Raw genomic sequence first — 18,931 nt, forward strand, 5'->3', positions numbered from 1 at the left:
ACCCCATTCAGAAAACACTTGAACAAATTAATATCATATGGGACATCCTTTAATACTCACCTGAATCAGTTTTTGTCTCTCTTCCAGAAAGGAAAGATATTTAGGGGCTACTTTAAGGTGTCTGATTAAACTCTCCTGTAAAGTACTGATGCAGTTTGGAAGAAAGCCACCTGTTTCCATGGAAAATTGAAGGACATCTGCCACCTGTGGCATTAAAAAAAGACAAAGAGACCAGTCTGTGGAATATATACAAAAAACTATCCCCTGGCAGAAATATATTTAGAGAAATGTCTTTAATTCCATTTTCACAAGGACCCACATGAAAATTTAAAGTTGCACAGTCAACTTATTCTGAAAAATTAGGGAATAAAAATGAAAAAGGAAAAGGATCACCCAATTTTCATGTGTCCTTATCTACTTTCTTTTCCACTTCTTTTAGTTGCCTGACTTATGGTTATTTATTATTTTTGGTGCCTTAGGGGAATGGGAAAAGGAAGATAAAATTCAAGAATTATTTTGCCCAGCAGGAATGGCTCAGTTGGGTGAATGTTGTCCTGTGCACTGAAAGGCTGTCGATTCAATTCCCAGTCAGGGCACATACGTGGGTTTTGGGTTCGGTCCCTGGTCATGGAACATAATGAAAGATAATCAATCAATGTTTTTCTCTCACATTGATGTTTCTCTCTCTGTCCCCCCCCCCTTCCTCTCTCTAAACATGTCCTTGGGGGAGAATTAAAAAAAAAGAATTATTTTTATTACTTATTAGAAACTCTGGTAAAGTTTTGGTAAGGAAAGCCAATAAAATTAAGAATTAAAATAAGCCGTGGCTGGTTTGGCTCTGTGGTTAGAGCGTCAGTCCTGGGACCAAAGGGTCATGGGTTCAATTCCCAGTCAAGGGTATATATCTGGGTTGCAGGTTCATTCCCTAGCCCCAGTTGGGGTCATGCAGGAGACAACCAATTGATGTGTCACTTTCACATGGATGTCCCTCTCCTTTCCCATCCCCTCTCCCCCTCCCTTCTTTTCTAAAAATCAATGGAAAAATATTCTCTGATGAGGATTAACAACAACAAAAGAATTACAACAATTATTTATCTGTGTGTGATAGGCTAAATAATGGCCCCCAAAGATACCTACATCCTAATTCCTGGAAAATATGAATGTTATTTTATGTGGCAAAATGAGCTTTGAAAATGTAATTAAGTTAAGGATCTTGAGATGGGAAGATTATCTTGAATTATCCAGGTGGACCCTAAGTGTAATCACGTGTTCTTTTTTTAAATATGTTTTTATTGATTTTTTTTTTTAGAGAGAGGAAGGGAGAGAAAGAGAGAAATTCAATGCGAGAGTATAACATAGATTGGCTGCCTCCTGAACACCCCCACCAGAAATAGAGCCCACAATCCTGGGCATGTGCCCTGACCAGGAATTGAACTGGCAACCCTATTATGCATGGGACAATGCCCAACCAATTGAACCACACCAGCCAGGGCAAATTAGTGTTGTTTTAAGCCACTAAATTTGTGATTTGTTACAACAGCAACAGAAAACGAATACATTGTGTTAAAGGAAAACACACTGGAAAAACTCTCAATTCCTGCTTCTTGCACTATGGAAATCTGAAAAGAAAAACATGGAAAGATATGCCAGTGTTTTCATTACACAGTACATATGGGGTCTAATCAAGAAGTCTGATGGCCTCAAGGGTACAATGAGCAATTCTCTTACATTTTGGAATAAGCACAAAAGCAATCTCCAGAGCAGTGGTTCTCAACCTTCCTAATGACATGACCCTTTTTTTTTTTATCCTCACCTGAGGACATTTTTCCATTTTTTGTACAGATAGAGTGGGAGGGAGAGAAAGGAAGAGAGAGAGAGAGAGAAACATCGATGTGAAAGGGACACATTGAGTGGCTGCCACCCGCACGACCAACCAGGGCCGAGGACAAACTGCAACCGAGGTACATGTCCTTAGCGGGAACCGAACCTGGGTCTCTCCGGACCGCAGGCCGACGCTCTAACCACTGAGCCAAACCGGCCAGGGCGACATGACCCTTTAATACAGTTCCTCATGTTGTGGTGACCCCCACCCATAAAATTATTTTTGTTACTACTTCATAACTGTAATTTTGCTACTGTTATGAATCGCCATCGGAAATAAGTGTTTTCCCATGGTCTTAGGCGACCCCTGTGAAAGGGTCGTTTGACCCCTAAAGGGATTGCCACCCACAGGTTGAAAACCACTGCTCTGGAGAGTGAAAAATCCTGAAAGAAGGCCAAAAGAAATATGTAAATGAGCAGATACATAAAGGGCAAACTAAATCATATATAATAACAAAAAAATGGAACTTTTAGGAATTTCTGTTCAAAAATAATTGGCCAACTCATTAGTTTAACCCCTTTCCAAAGGCTCTAGGGCAGTGGTTCTCAACCTTCCTAATGCCATGACCCTTTAATACAGTTCCTCATGTTGTATGTGGGCGTATCTGCAAGTGGGCAGACCCGCCTGGAGACGGATAGAGGAGCAGAGTCTCAGTTCCTAAAACCATCAGAAATATGTGTTTTTCCATGGTCTTAGGTGACCCCTGTGAAAGGGTTGTTCAATCCCCCAAGGGGTCGCAACCCACAGGTTGAGATCTGTTGCTCTAAGGCTTATATATTCAAGATTTCCCTTTCATTGCCATAAACCTAGAAGAACCTAAGAAAACAATGAAAACTAATGGTTTTCCTGCTCTCACAGCCAAACCAGCTCTAAGAGATAGTATACTCTAGGAATTTCTCATTTCTCTAGGATCCTTTAGAGCAGAGAAAAATCATGTATCTGCAGGCTGTTTGGGCCCAAAATAAGTTTTTTAGGGCATATCTAAGACAACATGCACCCCTGAGCTAGATACCAACTAGCCACTAGCCTTAACTGATATGTATGTGGTAAAGGCAGAGATGTTATTGTTCACCTCACTAAGTGTCCCATGTCAGACTTCTAAATGACCCCCAAATTGTTCGAGTTTCTGACTGTTATAGGGTATGGATCACGCTTCTTATTTGACAAATTCTGGAGCAAAAAGGGAAAAATGTTAAATACTTTTTCTGAAATTCTTTTTTCTTTATTGATTTGAGAGACAGAGGAAGGGAGAGGGAAAGAGAGATAGAAACATCGATGAGAGAGGACATCGATTGGCCACCTCCTGCATACCCCCCACTGGGGATTTGGCCCACAATCTGGGCTTGTGCCCTGACCTGGAATCCAATCAGCGACCTTTTGATGCATGGGTCTATGCTCAACCACTGAGCCACATCGGCTGGGCCTAAATACTTTTAAGTAACTTTTCTGCAGTGATTTTACAGTTCACCAAATGATCTTACATATTGTACAAACATCTTACATAAGAAATGAGTGGGAATGGGGCATACACACAAAAAGTCTTTCAATGACTCATCAGATAAGGCCTATTTTCTACAGGAGCTATATATAATAGATTAAATCCAGTGTTTCCCTGCACGTACCTGTGTGTCAAAGACATTATTCAGCAAAATTCCATACTGATGAGAGAGGCAATCAGAAAGCCAACGACAATCATGGATAACCTAAGAAATCAGAAGACAGAGACAGAATAATTAGAATCTGGCTGCTAGTTTTTCTGGCAGAGGAATCAGCTTACACACTCACCTTCAAAATTCTCTTGTCTTCTAATACCATCTGAAGTCCATTGTTGAAAGCACGATTTCCCAGAAGGAAAATGTCAAATAAGTAGACACGGCTATTTGTGGCCACCTACAATAAACCATCCAGACACACGTTATAGAATAAGGAAGAACTAGGGAAGGGGATATGAGGGTCAAGAAAATCATGTGATAAAATATTTAAGATCCTGCCCAGCTGGTGTGGCTCAGTGGTTGAGTGTTGACCCATATACCAAGAGGTCGCCTGTACAATTCCCGTTCAGGGCACATGCCCAGGTTGTGGGCCCAATCCCCAGTGTGGGGTATGCAGGAGACAGCCAATCAATGTTATTGCTCATTGATATTTCTATCTCTCTCTCCTTCTCCCTTTCTCTCTCTCTCTAAAAATCAATAAAGAAAAAAATTTAACATCCTCACTTTTAAAGTAAACAATAATACCCATCTGACACCATATGTAGATATTACTTGATTGATCTTAAGTAAAAAATAAGACACTATGCCCTGGCCAGTTTGGCTCAGCGGTTAGAGCATCGGCCTGCGGTCTGGAGAGACCCGGGTTCGGTTTCCGCTAAGGGCACGTACTTCGGTTGCAGTTTGTCCCCGGCCCTGGTTGGTCGTGCGGGTGGCAGCCACTCGATGTGTCCCTTCACATCGATGTTTCTCTCTCTCTCTCTCCCTTCCTCTCTCTCCCTCCCACTCTATCTGTACAAAAAATGGAAAAATATCCTCGGGTGAGGATAAAAAAAAAAAAATTAAAAAAAAAAAAGACACTATGACTGTGATTTTTCCAAGAAAAGAAATAGACAAGCTAATGATTTCACTTTTTACTGTCCCAACTTTAACGCTTTACGAGTCTAATCTATGGGATTGCAGGTTTAAGGGGAATGAACAATATTTTGTTGTTAACAACACAAAATGCTATTATATTTTTTGAGTTCCATAATAGGCATGAATGTGTTAGGTATTACATGAAATTACTCATAAAAGATCTCTGTCACTTACCAGTATAAAACAGGCAACAAATACACTGGCACAAATGGCAGGATGTAAAACACTATTTTATAGATCAATTTAGTACAATCATAAGAATTCTAGATTGTTTCTGATCATAAAAGTCACAAAAGCAGTACAGCTGTATAAGCTACTGAGTCAGAAAGTACAAGGCAAAAAGAGATTCAAATAGGTCTAGAGAGGCAGCCATATGACAGTCTGATGCCACCTTTGTCATTTCAGGAGCTAACTTGTTATAGCTATAATTGCTGGGCCTACCTGGCACCCATTCTCAGATCCTTCATGATGTTTGCTAGAATTTGATACCTTAACTAATCAATTCCTGCTCTTTTTCCCTACATCTTTAAATATAAAAACTGAATAGACAATAAAAGTGTGGAAAATAATTCTCTGCTACACTTTAAGCTCTATGAGAGAAGAGATCATGTCCAATTTACCAATATACATGCAAATAAAACAGAGCTAGGCACATGGATAGTTGTTATACACTTCTTCAGCAAATCACTGCATGCCATACAATACTCCCTTCCATTTTTTTCATGCATTAAAATTTATATCCTGCTTTTCCTATTCATAAACTTTCAAATATTTTTCTATATTGCACTTGTCATCAATTTTTGGCATCCATAAAGAGTTATAAAATGTACTGTAACTTCTATTATTAACTATTTAAGTGGTTTCTGATTTTTCACCATTATAAATTATGCCATGATGAATAGATTCTCACATACTTTTCTTCATATTTTGAATTATTTAGGATAGATTCCTAGAAGTGGCCCTGAGAAGTGGGTCTAAAGATATTTAAAAAAGCTTTTATTCTCAACAAATATTTTCTACCTTCATCTTATTTCTTAAATTTTAAATGATTTTATATTTTTCAATTATAGTTGACATACATTATATTAGTTTCGGGTGTACAACCCAGTGATTAGATACTTATATAACAAAGTGATGATCTGATAAAACTAGTACCCGCCAGACACCATGCATAGTTATTACTTGATTATATCCCCTGTACTGTATTTTACATTCCCATGACTATTCTGTAACAATTTTGTACTTCCTTTTTAAATTTATTGATGTTAGCCCTGGCCAGTTTGGCTCAGCGGTTAGAGCGTCGGCCTGCGGTCCGGAGAGACCCGGGTTCGGTTCCCGCTAAGGGCACGTACTTCGGTTGCAGTTTGTCCCCGGCCCTGGTTGGTCGTGCGGGTGGCAGCCACTCGATGTGTCCCTTCACATCGATGTTTCTCTCTCTCTCTCCCTTCCTCTCTCTCCCTCCCACTCTATCTGTACAAAAAATGGAAAAATATCCTCGGGTGAGGATAAAAAACAAACAAACAAATAAATTTATTGATGTTTAAAGAGAGACAGAGAAAGAAAGAAACAGACAAACATCGATTTGTTGTTCCACTTATGCATTCATTGGTTGCTTCCTATATGTATGTGCCCTGCCCAGGGATCCAACCTACAACCTTGGCATATAGGGAAAGCACTCTAACCAAATGAGCTACCCAGGCAGGGCCCAATTTGTATTTCTTAATCCCTTCACCTTTTTCACCCATTCCCTCAACTACCCTCCCATCTGGCAACTGTCAAAATGTTCTCTTTATCTATGAGTCTGTTTCTGTTCTACTTGTTCATTTATTTTGTATTTTAGATTCCATATATAAGTGAAATCATAGGCATGTGTCTTTTTCTGTCTGATTTATTTCACTCAGTACAATACCTTCTAGGGTGATCCATGTTGTTGCAGATGGCAAGATTTCTTTTTTTTCTTTTTTTATGAATAAGTCACACTCCATTGTATATATGCACCACTTCTTTATCCATTCATCTATTTACGAACACTGCAAGTTGCTTCCATATTTTGGCTATTGTAAATAATGCGACAGTGAACACATGAATGCCTGTTTTTTCTTTTTAGTGTTTTGGGTTTCTTCAATAAATATCCAAAAGTGAAACTGCTGTGTCCTTCTTCGTCTCTTGTTATAGACTTTGTTTCAAAATCTATTTTGGCTGGTATAAGTATTGCTATCCTAGCTTTTTTTCCCCCATAAAATATATTTTCCATCCCTTTACTTTCAGTCTCTGTGTGTCTTCCATTCTAAAGTCTCTTGTAGGCAACATATGTTAAGGATCTTGTTTTCTTTTCCATTTGGCCAACCTATGTATGTTGATTAGAACATTTAATCCCTTTGCATTTATTTTATTTTTTATCCTCACCTGAGGACATTTTTCCATTTTTTGTTCAGATAGAGTGGGAGGGAGAGAGAAGGAGAGAGAGAGAGAAACATCGATGTGAAAGGGACACATCGAGTGCTGCCACCCACACAACCAACCAGGGCCAGGGACAAACTGTAACCGAGGTACGCGCCCTTAGTGGGAACTGAACCCGGGTCTCTCTGGACTGCAGGCTGATGCTCTAATCGCTGAGCCAAACCGTCAGGGCAATCCTTTTGCATTTAAAGTAACTGTAAATAGATATGTATTTATTGCCATTTTATTGTTCATATTTTTTATCTTTTTCTTTCTTCTTCTTAAAAAGGTCATTTAATATTTCTTGTAATACTGGTTTGGTAGTGACAAACGCTTATAGCTATTTCTTGTCTGGGAAACTCTTTATCCTATTCTAAATGACAGCTTTGCTGGGTAGGGTAATCTTGGTTGTAAGTCCTTGCTTTTTTTTTTTTAACATATAATTTTATTTCAAAAATTTCAAAAAGGAGAGAGTTACATCATGTATTGTTATGATTAAAAATCTACTTAAAAGGGTAAGTCTTTGCTTTTTACCACTTTGAATAACATTTTTATGGGAGGTCTCCTGTAGGTAACTGTCTTTCTCTTGCTGCTTTTAAGATTCTCTCTTTGGCCCAGCCGGTGTGGCTCAGAGGATTAAGCTACTGATAGCCCCCAGGCAAAAAGTTAGAGGATAACTGAACCATTCCTGGGCTAGCAACTCTGCCCAGAAAAAGTAAGACTTGACAGTGGTGTTTAACGTGGGTCCTCCCTCGCCCATCCAAACCCAGGAGAGGAAGCCACAAATAGCAGAACACCAACACCCACAGGGAAAATTTGGCAGGCTCCAAAGCCCACTGTGATAGCCAAAATGGTAAAACAAAGAAACAAAAGCCAAATGAAAGAACAAGAGACCTCTACTGAAGATGAGATAAATGTAGAGCAGTTAAGCAAGTTAACAGAGCTAGAATTCAGAGCCATGATCTTGAGGAAGCTCAGCAGCATGAGTAAGGACATCAACACCATGAATAAAACATAGAAATGTTGAAAATCAACCACTTGGAAATTAGAAACCACCAAGAAGAAATGAAGAATGACATATCAGAAATAAAGAACACACTGGAAGGTCTAAACAGCAGAGTAGAGGAAGCTAAGGACCGGATCAGTGAATTAGAAAACAGGGTAGAAAAAAAATCAACCAATCAGAAAACCAAAAGGAAAAAAACAATAAAAAAAACAGGAAGACAGCCCTGGGCGGTTTGGCTCAGTGGTTAGAGTGTCGGCCTGCGTTCTGGAGAGACCCGGGTTTGGTTTCCGCTAAGGGCACGTACCTCTGTTGCAGTTTGTCCCTGGCAGTCGTTGGGTTGTGTGGGTGGCAACCACTCGATGTGTCCCTTTCACATCGATGTTTCTCTTCCTCCCACTCTATCTGAACAAAATATCAAAAAAATGTCCTTGGGTGAGGATAAAAAAGAAACAAAAACAGGAAGACAGCTTAAGAGAACTGTGGGACAACTGGAAACATAATAATATTCGCATCACAGGAGTCCCCGAAGAAGAAGAAAATGAGCAAGGGTTAGAGAATATATTCGAAGAAATAGTGACAGAAAACTTCCCCAATTTGGTGAAGGAAGAAGGCATTACAGTTCAAGAAGCACAGAGAGCCCCAAGTAAGAAGAACCCAAACAGGCCCACACCAAGACACATAGTAATTAAAATGCTAAAAATTAAAGACAAAGAGTGAATCCTAAAAGCAACAAGAGATAAACATCAGGTTACCTACAAAGGAACCCCCATAAGGCTCTCCGCTGACTTCTCAACAGAAACACTACAGGACAGAAGGGAATGGCATGAAGTAATCAAGGTCATGAAAAACAAGGATCTGAATCCAAGACTACTCTATCCAGCAAGGCTATCATTCAAAATGGAAGGTCAAATAAAGAGCTTTCCAGACAAAAAAAAGGCTAAGGGAATACATTAGCACCAAACCAGCACTGCAAGAAATATTAAAAGGACTGCTGTTATTAGTAGAAGAAATAGGAAGACAAATATAACCAAACTAAACAAAAATGGCAATAAATAAGTACATGTCAATAATCACCTTAAATGTAAATGGACTGAATAGTCCAATAAAAAGACACAGAGTAGCTGACTGGATAAGAAAACATGACTCATCTATATGTTGTTTACAAGAGACCCATCTCACAACAAAAGACTCACACAAGTTGAAAGTGAAGAATGGAAAAAAATTCTTCCAAGCAAATGGAAAGGGAAAAAAAGCTGGGGTAGCAATACTCATATCTGATAAGATGATTTCAAAATGAATGCGATAACCAGAGACAAAGAAGGCCACTACATAATATTGAAAGGATCTATCCAACAGGAAGATATAACCTTGATAAACATATATGCACCCAATATAGGAGCACCAAAATATATTAAAAATCTTCTGGAGGACTCTGAAGGAGAAATCAACAGCAATACAATCATAGCAGGGGACTTCAACACCCCGCTGATATCACTGGATAGATCCTCTAGACAAAAAATTAGCAAGGAAACAGACTCTAAATGAAGCGCTAGACCAAATGGATTTAATAGATATCTACAGAGAATTATACCCCAAAACTACAGAATTCACATTCTTTTCAAGTGCACATAGGACATTCTCAAAGACAGACCACGTGATAGGACACAAACTAAATCTCTACAAGTTCAAAAAGATTGAAATCATATCAAGCATCTTCTCAGATCACAATGGCATGAAACTAGAAATCAATTGCAACAAAAACATGCAAAGACATTTGAACACATGGAGGCTAAATAGCATGTCATTAAACAATGAATGGGTTACCGACGAGATCAAGGAAGAAATTAAAAACTTCCTGGAAACCAATGAAAATGAATACACAACATCACAAAATCTATGGGATACAGCGAAAGCAGTTCTGAGAAGGATGTTCATAGCACTACAGGCCTACCTCAAGAAAAAAGAAAAATTTCTATTAGACTATTCTAACCTCACAACTTAAAGAACTAGAAAGCAAACAAAAAGAAAACCCCAGAGCAAGTAGAAGGAAGGAAATAGTAAAGATCAGAGCAGAAATAAATGACATAGAGACCAAAAAAACAATTCAAAGGATCAATGAAACAAAGAGCTGGTTTTTAAAAAAGATAAACGAGATTGATCGACCCTTAGCTAGACTCACCAAGAAACAAAGAGAGAGAACCCAAATACACAAAATCAGAAATGAAAGAGGAGAAGTAACAACGGACACCACAGAAATACAAAAGATCGTTAACAACTACTATGAACAATTATATGGCAAAAAATTGGACAATCTAAGCGAAATGGACACATTCTAGAAACACATAGTCTCCCAAAACTGGACACATTTCTAGAAACACATAGTATCCCAAAACTGGACCAGGAAGAGATAGAAAACTTGAACAGAACAATAACAACTAAGGAAATTGAAGGGGTGATCAAGACTCTCTCAGCAAACAAAAGCCCAGGCCTGGATGGCTTCACGAAGGAGTTTTACCAAACATTCAAAAAAAGAACTAACACCCATTTTCCTCAAACTATTTAAAAAAATTCAAGAAGAAGGAAGACTTCCATACTTGTTTTATGAAGCCAACATAATTCTAATTCCAAAACCAGAAAAAGACACTACAAAGAAAGAAAACTACAGACCAATATCCCTGATGAACAAAGACGCCAAAATCCTGAACAAAATACTAGCAAATCGAACCCAGCAATACATCACAAAATTTATTCACCATGACCAAGTGGGATTCATCTCAGGGATGCAAGGCTGGTACAATATTCGCAAATCAATAAACGTGATATACCACATAAATAAAATAAATAAAAACCACATGATCATATCAATAGATGCTAAAAAAGCATTCGACAAAATCCATCATCCATTTCTGATAAAAACGCTCAGCAATGTGGGAATAAAGGGATCATATCTCAACATAATAAAGGCCATATATGAAAGACCTAAGCCAGCATCATACTCACTGGGCAGAAACTAAAAGCATTTCCCTTAAGAACAGGAACAAGACAGGGATGCCCACTTTCGCCACTCTTATTTAACATAGTACTGGAAGCCTTAGCCACAGCAATCAGACATGAAGTAAATATAAAAGAGATCCAAATTGGAAAGGAGGAAGTGAAACTGTCATTATTTGCAGATGACATGATATTATACATAGAAAACCCTAAAGACTTCATCAAAAATCTACTAGACTTAATAAATGAATTTGGCAAAGTAGAAGGATACAAAATTAATGTCAAGAAATAGATGACATTTTTATACACCAATGATGAAGTCACAGAAAGAGAAACTGAAAAAACAATCCTATTTACCATCATGGCAAAAATAAAAAAAAAATTTAATATACCTAGGAATAAACTTAACCAAAGAAGTAGAAAACTACAGGACATTGAAAAAAGAAATAGAGGAAAATATAAAAAAGTGGAAGCACATACCTTGTTCATTGATTGGAAGAATTAACATAATTAAAATGTCCATATTACCCAAAGCAATCTATAGATTCAATGCAATCCCCATCAAAATACCAACGACATATTTCACAGAAATAGAACAAATACTTCAAAAGTTCATATGAAACCAAAAAGGACCCTAAATAGCCACAGCAATCTTGAAAAAGAAGGACTAAGTAGGTGGGATCACAATACTGGATATCAGATTATACTACAAAGCTACTATAATCAAAACAGCCTGGTACTAGCACAAGAACAAGCATATAGACCAGTGGAACAGAACAGAGAACCCAGAAATGGGCCCAAGACATTATGCTCAATTAATATTTGACAAAGGAAGCAAGAGCATACAATAGAGTAAAGACAGCCTCTTTAATAAATGGTGTTGAGAAAATTGGACAGCTACATGCAAAACAATGAAACTAGACCATCAACTTACACCATACACAAAAATAAACTCAAAATGGATAAAAGACTTAAATGTGACAGGTGAATCCATAAAAATTCTAGAAGAAAATGTAGGCAACAAAATTTCGGACATCACATGCAGCAGAATTTTCATCGATAACATCACCTAAGGCAACAGAAATAAAGGAGAAAATGAACACATGGGACTACATCAAACTAAAAAGCTTCAGCACAGCAAAAGAAACAACCACCAAAATGGAAAGGCAACCCACTGTATGGGAAAGCATCATTGCCAATGATATATCACATAAGGGCTTAATTTCCAAAATATATAGAGTACTTATACTACTCAACAAAAGAAAGACAAAGAACCCAATTAAAAAATGGCCAGAGGAGCTGAATAGACACATCTCCAAAAACGACATACAAATGGCCAAGAGACATATGAAGAAATGCTCAACATCACTAATCATCAGAGAGATGCACATTAAAACAACAATGAGGTATCACCTCACACCCGTCAGAGGTATCATCTCACACCCGTCAGAATGGCCACCATCAACAAATCATTAAACAAGTGTTGGCGAGGGTGTGTAGAAAAGGCGACTCTAGTACACTGCTGTTGGGAATGCAGACTGGTGCAGCCACTATGGACAACAATATGGTGTTACCTCAAAAAATAAAAAATTGAACTTCCATTTGACCCAGTGATCCCACTTCTAGGAATATACCCTAAAAAGCCTGAAACACCAATCAGAAAGAATATATGTACCCCCATGTTCATAGCAGCACTATTTACAATAGCTAGGATCTGGAAACAGCCCAAGTGTCCATCAGTAAACGAATGGATAAAAAAGCAGTGGTACATATACACAATGGAGTACTATGCAGCTGTAAGAAAGAAAGAAAGAGCCCTGGCCGGTTTGGCTCAGCGGTTGGAGCGTCGGCCTGCGGTACAGAGAGACCCGGGTTCGGTTCCTGCTAAGGGCATGTACCTCGGTTGCAGTTTGACCCCGGCCCTGGTTGGTCGTGTGGGTGGCAGCCACTCGATGTGTCCCTTCACATCGATGTTTCTCTCTCTCTCTCTTCCTCTCTCTCCCTCCCGCTCTATCTGAACAAAAAATGGAAAAATGTCCTCGAGTGAGGATAAAAATAAAATAAAATAAAATAAATTAAAAAAGAAAGAAAGAAAGAAAGAAAGATCTCTTATCCTTTGAGACGACATAAAGGGACCTGGAAAATATTATCCTAAGCGAAACAAGCCAAGCAGAAAAAGACAAATACCACATGATCTCACCTATTTGTGGAATATAATAAATATAACAGTCTGAGGAATAGGGTAGACCCAGACACGTGGAAGTAGGGTAGACTGACAACCCTCAGAAGAGGGGGTGGTGGGGGGAGGGAAGAGATAAACCACAGAACTTATGTGCATGTATGCATAACCAATGGACATGGACAACAAAGCCAAGGATGGGGTGGGGGGGATGGGGAGGAGGGTGTCAATGGGGTAAAAAGGAGAAACATCTGTAACAAATATAAAATTTAAAAAATAATTAATTTTTTTTAAAAAAGAAAAGCAATAGGGAATACAGACCAAAAGGAAACAGAACAGGAAAACAAAACAGAACAAACAAAGTATAAAATAAATGTCAAGGGACTTCCGGTCAAGATGGCGGAGTAGGTAAACGCGGTATCGCGTCCTCCCACAACCACATCAAAGTTACAACTAAACTACAGAACAACCATCATTCAAAACCGCTTGAAATCAAGCTGAATGGAAGCCCTACAACTACGGAATTAAAGCAGCAGCCACATCCAGACTGGTAGGAGGGGCGGCAGTGCGAGGGGCGGCAGTGGGGGCGCTGCAGGCTGGTCCCACACCCAAATGTGGCGGATAAAAATAGGAGGCTCCCGCAGCTGGGAAGGTCCTTCCTGAGGACTGAGGGGTCCCCATCCCACACCAGGTGACCCGCTCAGGGTTCCAGTGCCAGGAAGAGAAGTCCCCATAACTTCTGGCTGGAAAAACCAGTGGGAACTGAGGCTCAGGGAAGCTAAAGCGGCTGGAGCCCCAGGCAGCTCCTTAAAGGGCCCGCGCACGGACTTATCGGACCCTCTCCCTCTAAGCTTGGAGGGGAGGCAGCTCGAGGGGCACCAGAGACATACAGGGAAGAACTGAGCTGTTTGGCACTGGAGCGAGGGCTGGAGAGGGGGCTTTCTCGGGGACAAACGTGCTGTCAGAGGCCTCTGTTCCTTTGGTGAGCCCTTCCCAGGGGCAGCAGACAGCCACCATATCTGCGACTCCAGCAACCTGGCTCACACTGGTAGCCCCGCCCTGCTGACTCCCTGAGGCCCCACCCCACCCCACCCAACTTTCAAGCCCACCCAAGCTGTTGCCACTTGCTTAACTATAGGATTGGCCTGTCTTGGATCCTGCTTAGGTTTTTCCTAAATTCTTTCAAACTAGCAGCATCTGGTCTCAGTGAGCCCCACCTCTCATTAAGTAATACACAGGGAGGCAGCCAAAATGAGGAGACAAAGAAACAGGTCCCAAATGAAAGAACAGAACAAAACCCCAATAAAAGAACTAAGCGAAATGGAGATAAGCAACCTAACAGATACTGAGTTCAAAATACTGCTTATAAGGATGCTCAATGAACTTAGTGAGAACCTAAGTGAACTTAGGGAGGGCCTCAAGAGCATAAAAAAGGACCAGTCAGAAATCATGGATACACAGTTAGAATTGAAGGAGGCATTAACTGAAATAAAGAATAATTTACACAGCTTCAATAATAGAGTACGTAAATCCAAGGAGCAAACCATCAATTTGGAATATAAGGAAGCAAAAAATGCCCAATCAGAACAGCAAAAAGAAAAAAGAATCCAAAAAAATGAGGATAGTGTAAGGAGCCTCTGGGACAACTTCAAGCGTGCCAACATTCACATCTTGGGGGTGCCAGAAGGAGAAGAGAGAGAACAAGAAATCGAAAACCTGTTTGAAACAATAATGGCAGAAAACTTTCCTAACTTGGTGAAGGAAACAGACGTACAAGTCCAGGAAGCACAGAGAGTCCCAAACAAGATGAACCCCAAGAGGCCCACACCAAGACACATCATCATCAAAATGCAAAAGGTTCAAGACAAAGAGAGAATCTTAAAAGCAGCGAGAGAAAGGCACCTTGTTACCTACAAGGGAGTTCCCATAAGGCTGTCAGCTGATTTCTCAAAAGAAACTTTGCAGGTCAGAAGGGAGTGGCAAGAAATATTCAGAGTGATGAAAACCAAGAACCTACAACCAAAATTACTCTACCCTCAAAGCTGTCATTTAGAATCGATGGACATATAAAAACTTTCCCAGACAAGAAAAAGTTAAAGGAGTTCATGACTACCAAACCATTATTATATGAGATGATGAAGGGTCTTTTTGAAGGAAAAGATAAAATGTATGAACAAACAAAATGGCAATGAATACATATCTATCAACAATGGAATCTACAAACAAAATGAACAGGTAGAACAGAAACATTCTCGCAGATACAGAGAACATTTCGTTGGTTGCCAGTTGGGAGGGGTTTGGGGGAATGGGTAAAAAAGGTGAAGGGATTAAGAAGCACAAATTCATTGCTAGACTGACAAACCTCAAAGGGAAAAGGGTTGGGGGAGTGGGAAGAAATAAACCAAAGAACTTATATGCATAACCAATGGACACAGACAATAGCGTGGGAAAAGGTGGGAGGGGGGCAGGAGTGGGGAGGAGGGGGTCAATGGGGGAAAAATGTGGAACATCTGTAATACATTTTACATCCAACAATAAAGATTTGAAAAAATAATAAATAAAACAAAATAAATGTCAAGGATTAAATGTGCCAGATACTAAGAGAAGTGAAGAGCTGGAAATAAGGGGATGAGCTGGAGGTCTGCCTAAAGAACAATAAGCCTTCAAGTTCACCTATTCCTTTCCCACTTCTACAAATTAGAAGATGTATTCTCTGGATAAATCTAATTATAGAGCCTCTAGGATTGGAAATATAAGACATGGATGAGGGTTTCGTTGTGGACTGAAAAATGTAAGTTTGCACACTTAATTGAGCCTCCAGATCTCTTCCCTTGCAGCTTCCAGCCTTGAAAAAACCAGCCTGTATTGGAACAGAAAGACATAGGGCTCCAGAGAAAATGGCTTCAAGACAGAAAGGCAACATAGGTTAACAGAACAGAAGTAAGCATGTGGAAAAATATACTGAGGGAAGATATGAGAAGGCTTAGTCACAGGTGAAAACAAAACAAAGCAAAAAACAAACAAAAAAAAATACTAAGGTGAGGCAATTATCAATTCTATGAAAGTCAAAAAGTTGTACAAGAAAAGAAACAATCTTTCTCGGCTCAGAGGGAGCAATAGTTACATAGTCATAATCACATTCAGCCTGAATTTTGTCTTAACCAAAAACTATAACTAACTTGGGAGGATCGAGCGAGACGGTGCTATAAGGGAGCAAAATCTTTATTTACCACAATAAAAGTTAATTTATAAAACTAATGAATAAAGAGAGAGCAATAAGCATGTTATTAGAAAAAAACAGTAGACACATTTCAACATGTTAAAACTAGTTTCCTCTTTTTTGTGTCTGGTGTCTCAGTTTTTGTTGCTGCTGCCCAGGGGATGCCGATTGATCACTTGGCTCTGGTGGGTGGGGATGGGGGAACTTGCATTCTTTGGTCCTTCCTTCCTTCCTTCCTTCCTTCCTTCCTTCCTTCCTTCCTTCCTTCCTTCCTTCCTTCCTTCCTTCCTCCCTCCCTCCCTCCCTCCCTCCCTCCCTCCCTTCCTCCTCCCTCCCTTCCTCCCTCCCTCCCCTCCTTCCCTCCCTCCCTTCCTTCCCACCCGAGGATATATTTCTATTTATCTTCAGATAGAGTGGGGTAGAGTGGGAGTGAGAGAGGAAGAGTAAGGGAGAGAGAAAGTAACATTGATGTGAGAGGGACACATCGACTGGTTGCCTCCCGCACTACTGACCAGGGCGGAGATGAACAGCAACCGAGGTATATGTGCCCTTGGCCAGAATCAAACCTGCGATTCACTGGTCTGCAGGGCGACACTCTACCGCTAAGTCAAACAGGCCAGGGTTTCTAGTCTTTCTTTTACAGAATCCTTATTTGCTTGTCTTGGAGCTTCAGCCTGAGGGGCAGACTTTATGCTTGGTGCTCATTTAGTAACCTACAGAGCTACTTTCAAGGAATATAGGACACCATCTTGGTGCTTTCCTTCTGCCTTATTCCAGCTCATTGGTATCATCCAGATGAGAGCTTATACACTCATCTGGGGCCCCAATTTCTGTGACCATCACTCAGGAATACCTTCACATTGCTGGCTCTGGTAGCCAGCAGTATTTATGCTTTGTTGTCCCCCAGGACTGTATATATTTGCATACTTTTTCTTAAAATATGTTTTTATCCATTTTAGAGAGTGGGGAAGGGAGGGAGGGGGAGACAGAGAGAGAGAAAGCAAGAAATACCGATGTGAGAGAGAAACATCAATTGGTTGCCTCCTGTATACACCCTACTCGGGATTTAGCCTGCAACCCAGGCATGTGCCATGACTAGGAATAAAACCTATGACCTTCTGGTGCATAGGGTGATGTTCAAACTGAGCCACACTGGCCAGGGCTATTATTTTCATACTTTTAAAAGCTGATGTTCGAGAGTCTGTCTTCTAGTCAGCCCAAAACTGACTAGAAGGTACTGACATCACCCCCTTTAAGACACTGACAGGTTTTGACACATTCTCAACTACTGAGAGTTATTAAAAATATAATAGGCTGTTGGACAAGCAAAGAGGTTTGAGAAATAACCAGGAGCTCAGGTAGGTTTAAATAACAAGGTTCATGTCCTACGCAAGGCCACTCTTTTAAGATGTAGCTGTTTTATCTACTGTATAGAAACCAACAGAGAGAGTCAAGCAAAATGAAAAAATAAAGGAGTATGTTCCAAACAAAAGAATAGGATAAAATCTCAGGGAAACCCTGGCCAGTTTGGCTCAGCGGTTAGAGCGTCGGTCTGCGGTCCGGAGAGACCCGGGTTCGGTTCCCGCTAAGGGCACGTACCTTGGTTGCGGTTTGTCCCCGGCCCTGGTTGGGTCGTGTGGGTGGCAGCCACTCGATGTGTCCCTTTCACGTCGATGTTTCTCTCTCTCTCTCTGTTCCTCTCTCTCCCTCCCACTCTACCTGAACAAAATATCAAAAAATGTCCTCGGGTGAGGACTAAAAAAAAAAAAAAAAAAAAAAAAAAAAAAAATCTCAGGGAAAAAAAACACCTTAATGAAACAAAGGTAAGTAATGGTCACAAAGATGTTCACCAAATTGGGAAGAATGAATTAACACAGTGAGAATTTTACCAAAGAGATGGAAAATATAAGAAAGTATCAAATAGAATTCACAGAGCTGAAGAATATAATAACTAAACGAAAAATAGGTCCTGGCTGGGTAACTCAGTTGGTTAGAGAGTCATCCTGATACATGAAGGTTGCAGGTTCAATTCCTGGTCAGGGTGCATACAAGAATCAGCTAATAAATGCGTAAATAAGTGAAACAACAAATCAATGTCTATCTCTCTCCCCCTTCCCCTCTTTGTCTAAAATCAATAAATAAATATTTAAGAAAGAAAAATATACTAGGGAGTTTCAATAACAGACAAGATGAAGAAGTACAAGAAAGAATCAGTAAACTTGAAGACAGTCAGTGGAACTCAACCAATCAGAGCAACAAAAAGAAAAAAGAATGAAAAGAGTGAAGATAGCTTAATGGTCTTATGGGACAACAAACCGACTAATATTTGCATCAAAGGATACCCAGAAAGAGAATGAAATAAAATATGTAATGTTTGTCAAAATGCTTTGTAAACTACTGTGCTATATAAACGTACTTTGTTTTAATAACCGTTATTAGATTCTTAAAAAAAAAAATAGGCCACACCTCTGAAGTGGTAGGTGGAGTGGGAATTTTTCTTTTCTCATAAGCCTTTTACCACTATTTTATTTTTAACTTTCTGCTTCAAGAGAATGTGATATTTTGATTTTAAAATTAAAAACACAAG

General features: G+C 39.7%; 1 protein-coding gene across 3 annotated transcripts in view; it reads right to left on the reverse strand.

Annotated features, from left to right (window-relative positions):
* EXD1 (exonuclease 3'-5' domain containing 1) overlaps positions 1-18,931 on the reverse strand; it is a 50,990-nt gene that overhangs the window by 8,302 nt on the left and 23,757 nt on the right. For all 3 annotated transcript variants that reach the window (XM_036268830.1, XM_036268846.1, XM_036268838.1), the window contains exons 7-9: positions 3,668-3,772; positions 3,505-3,585; positions 61-204 (exon numbers count right to left, since the gene is read on the reverse strand). In XM_036268830.1, the coding sequence (XP_036124723.1) occupies positions 61-204; positions 3,505-3,585; positions 3,668-3,772 (330 nt within the window). The remainder of the gene's footprint in view (positions 1-60; positions 205-3,504; positions 3,586-3,667; positions 3,773-18,931) is intronic.

This window comes from Molossus molossus, unplaced genomic scaffold (assembly GCF_014108415.1).
Source record: "Molossus molossus isolate mMolMol1 unplaced genomic scaffold, mMolMol1.p scaffold_m16_p_1, whole genome shotgun sequence".
Classification (NCBI taxonomy): domain Eukaryota; kingdom Metazoa; phylum Chordata; class Mammalia; order Chiroptera; family Molossidae; genus Molossus; species Molossus molossus.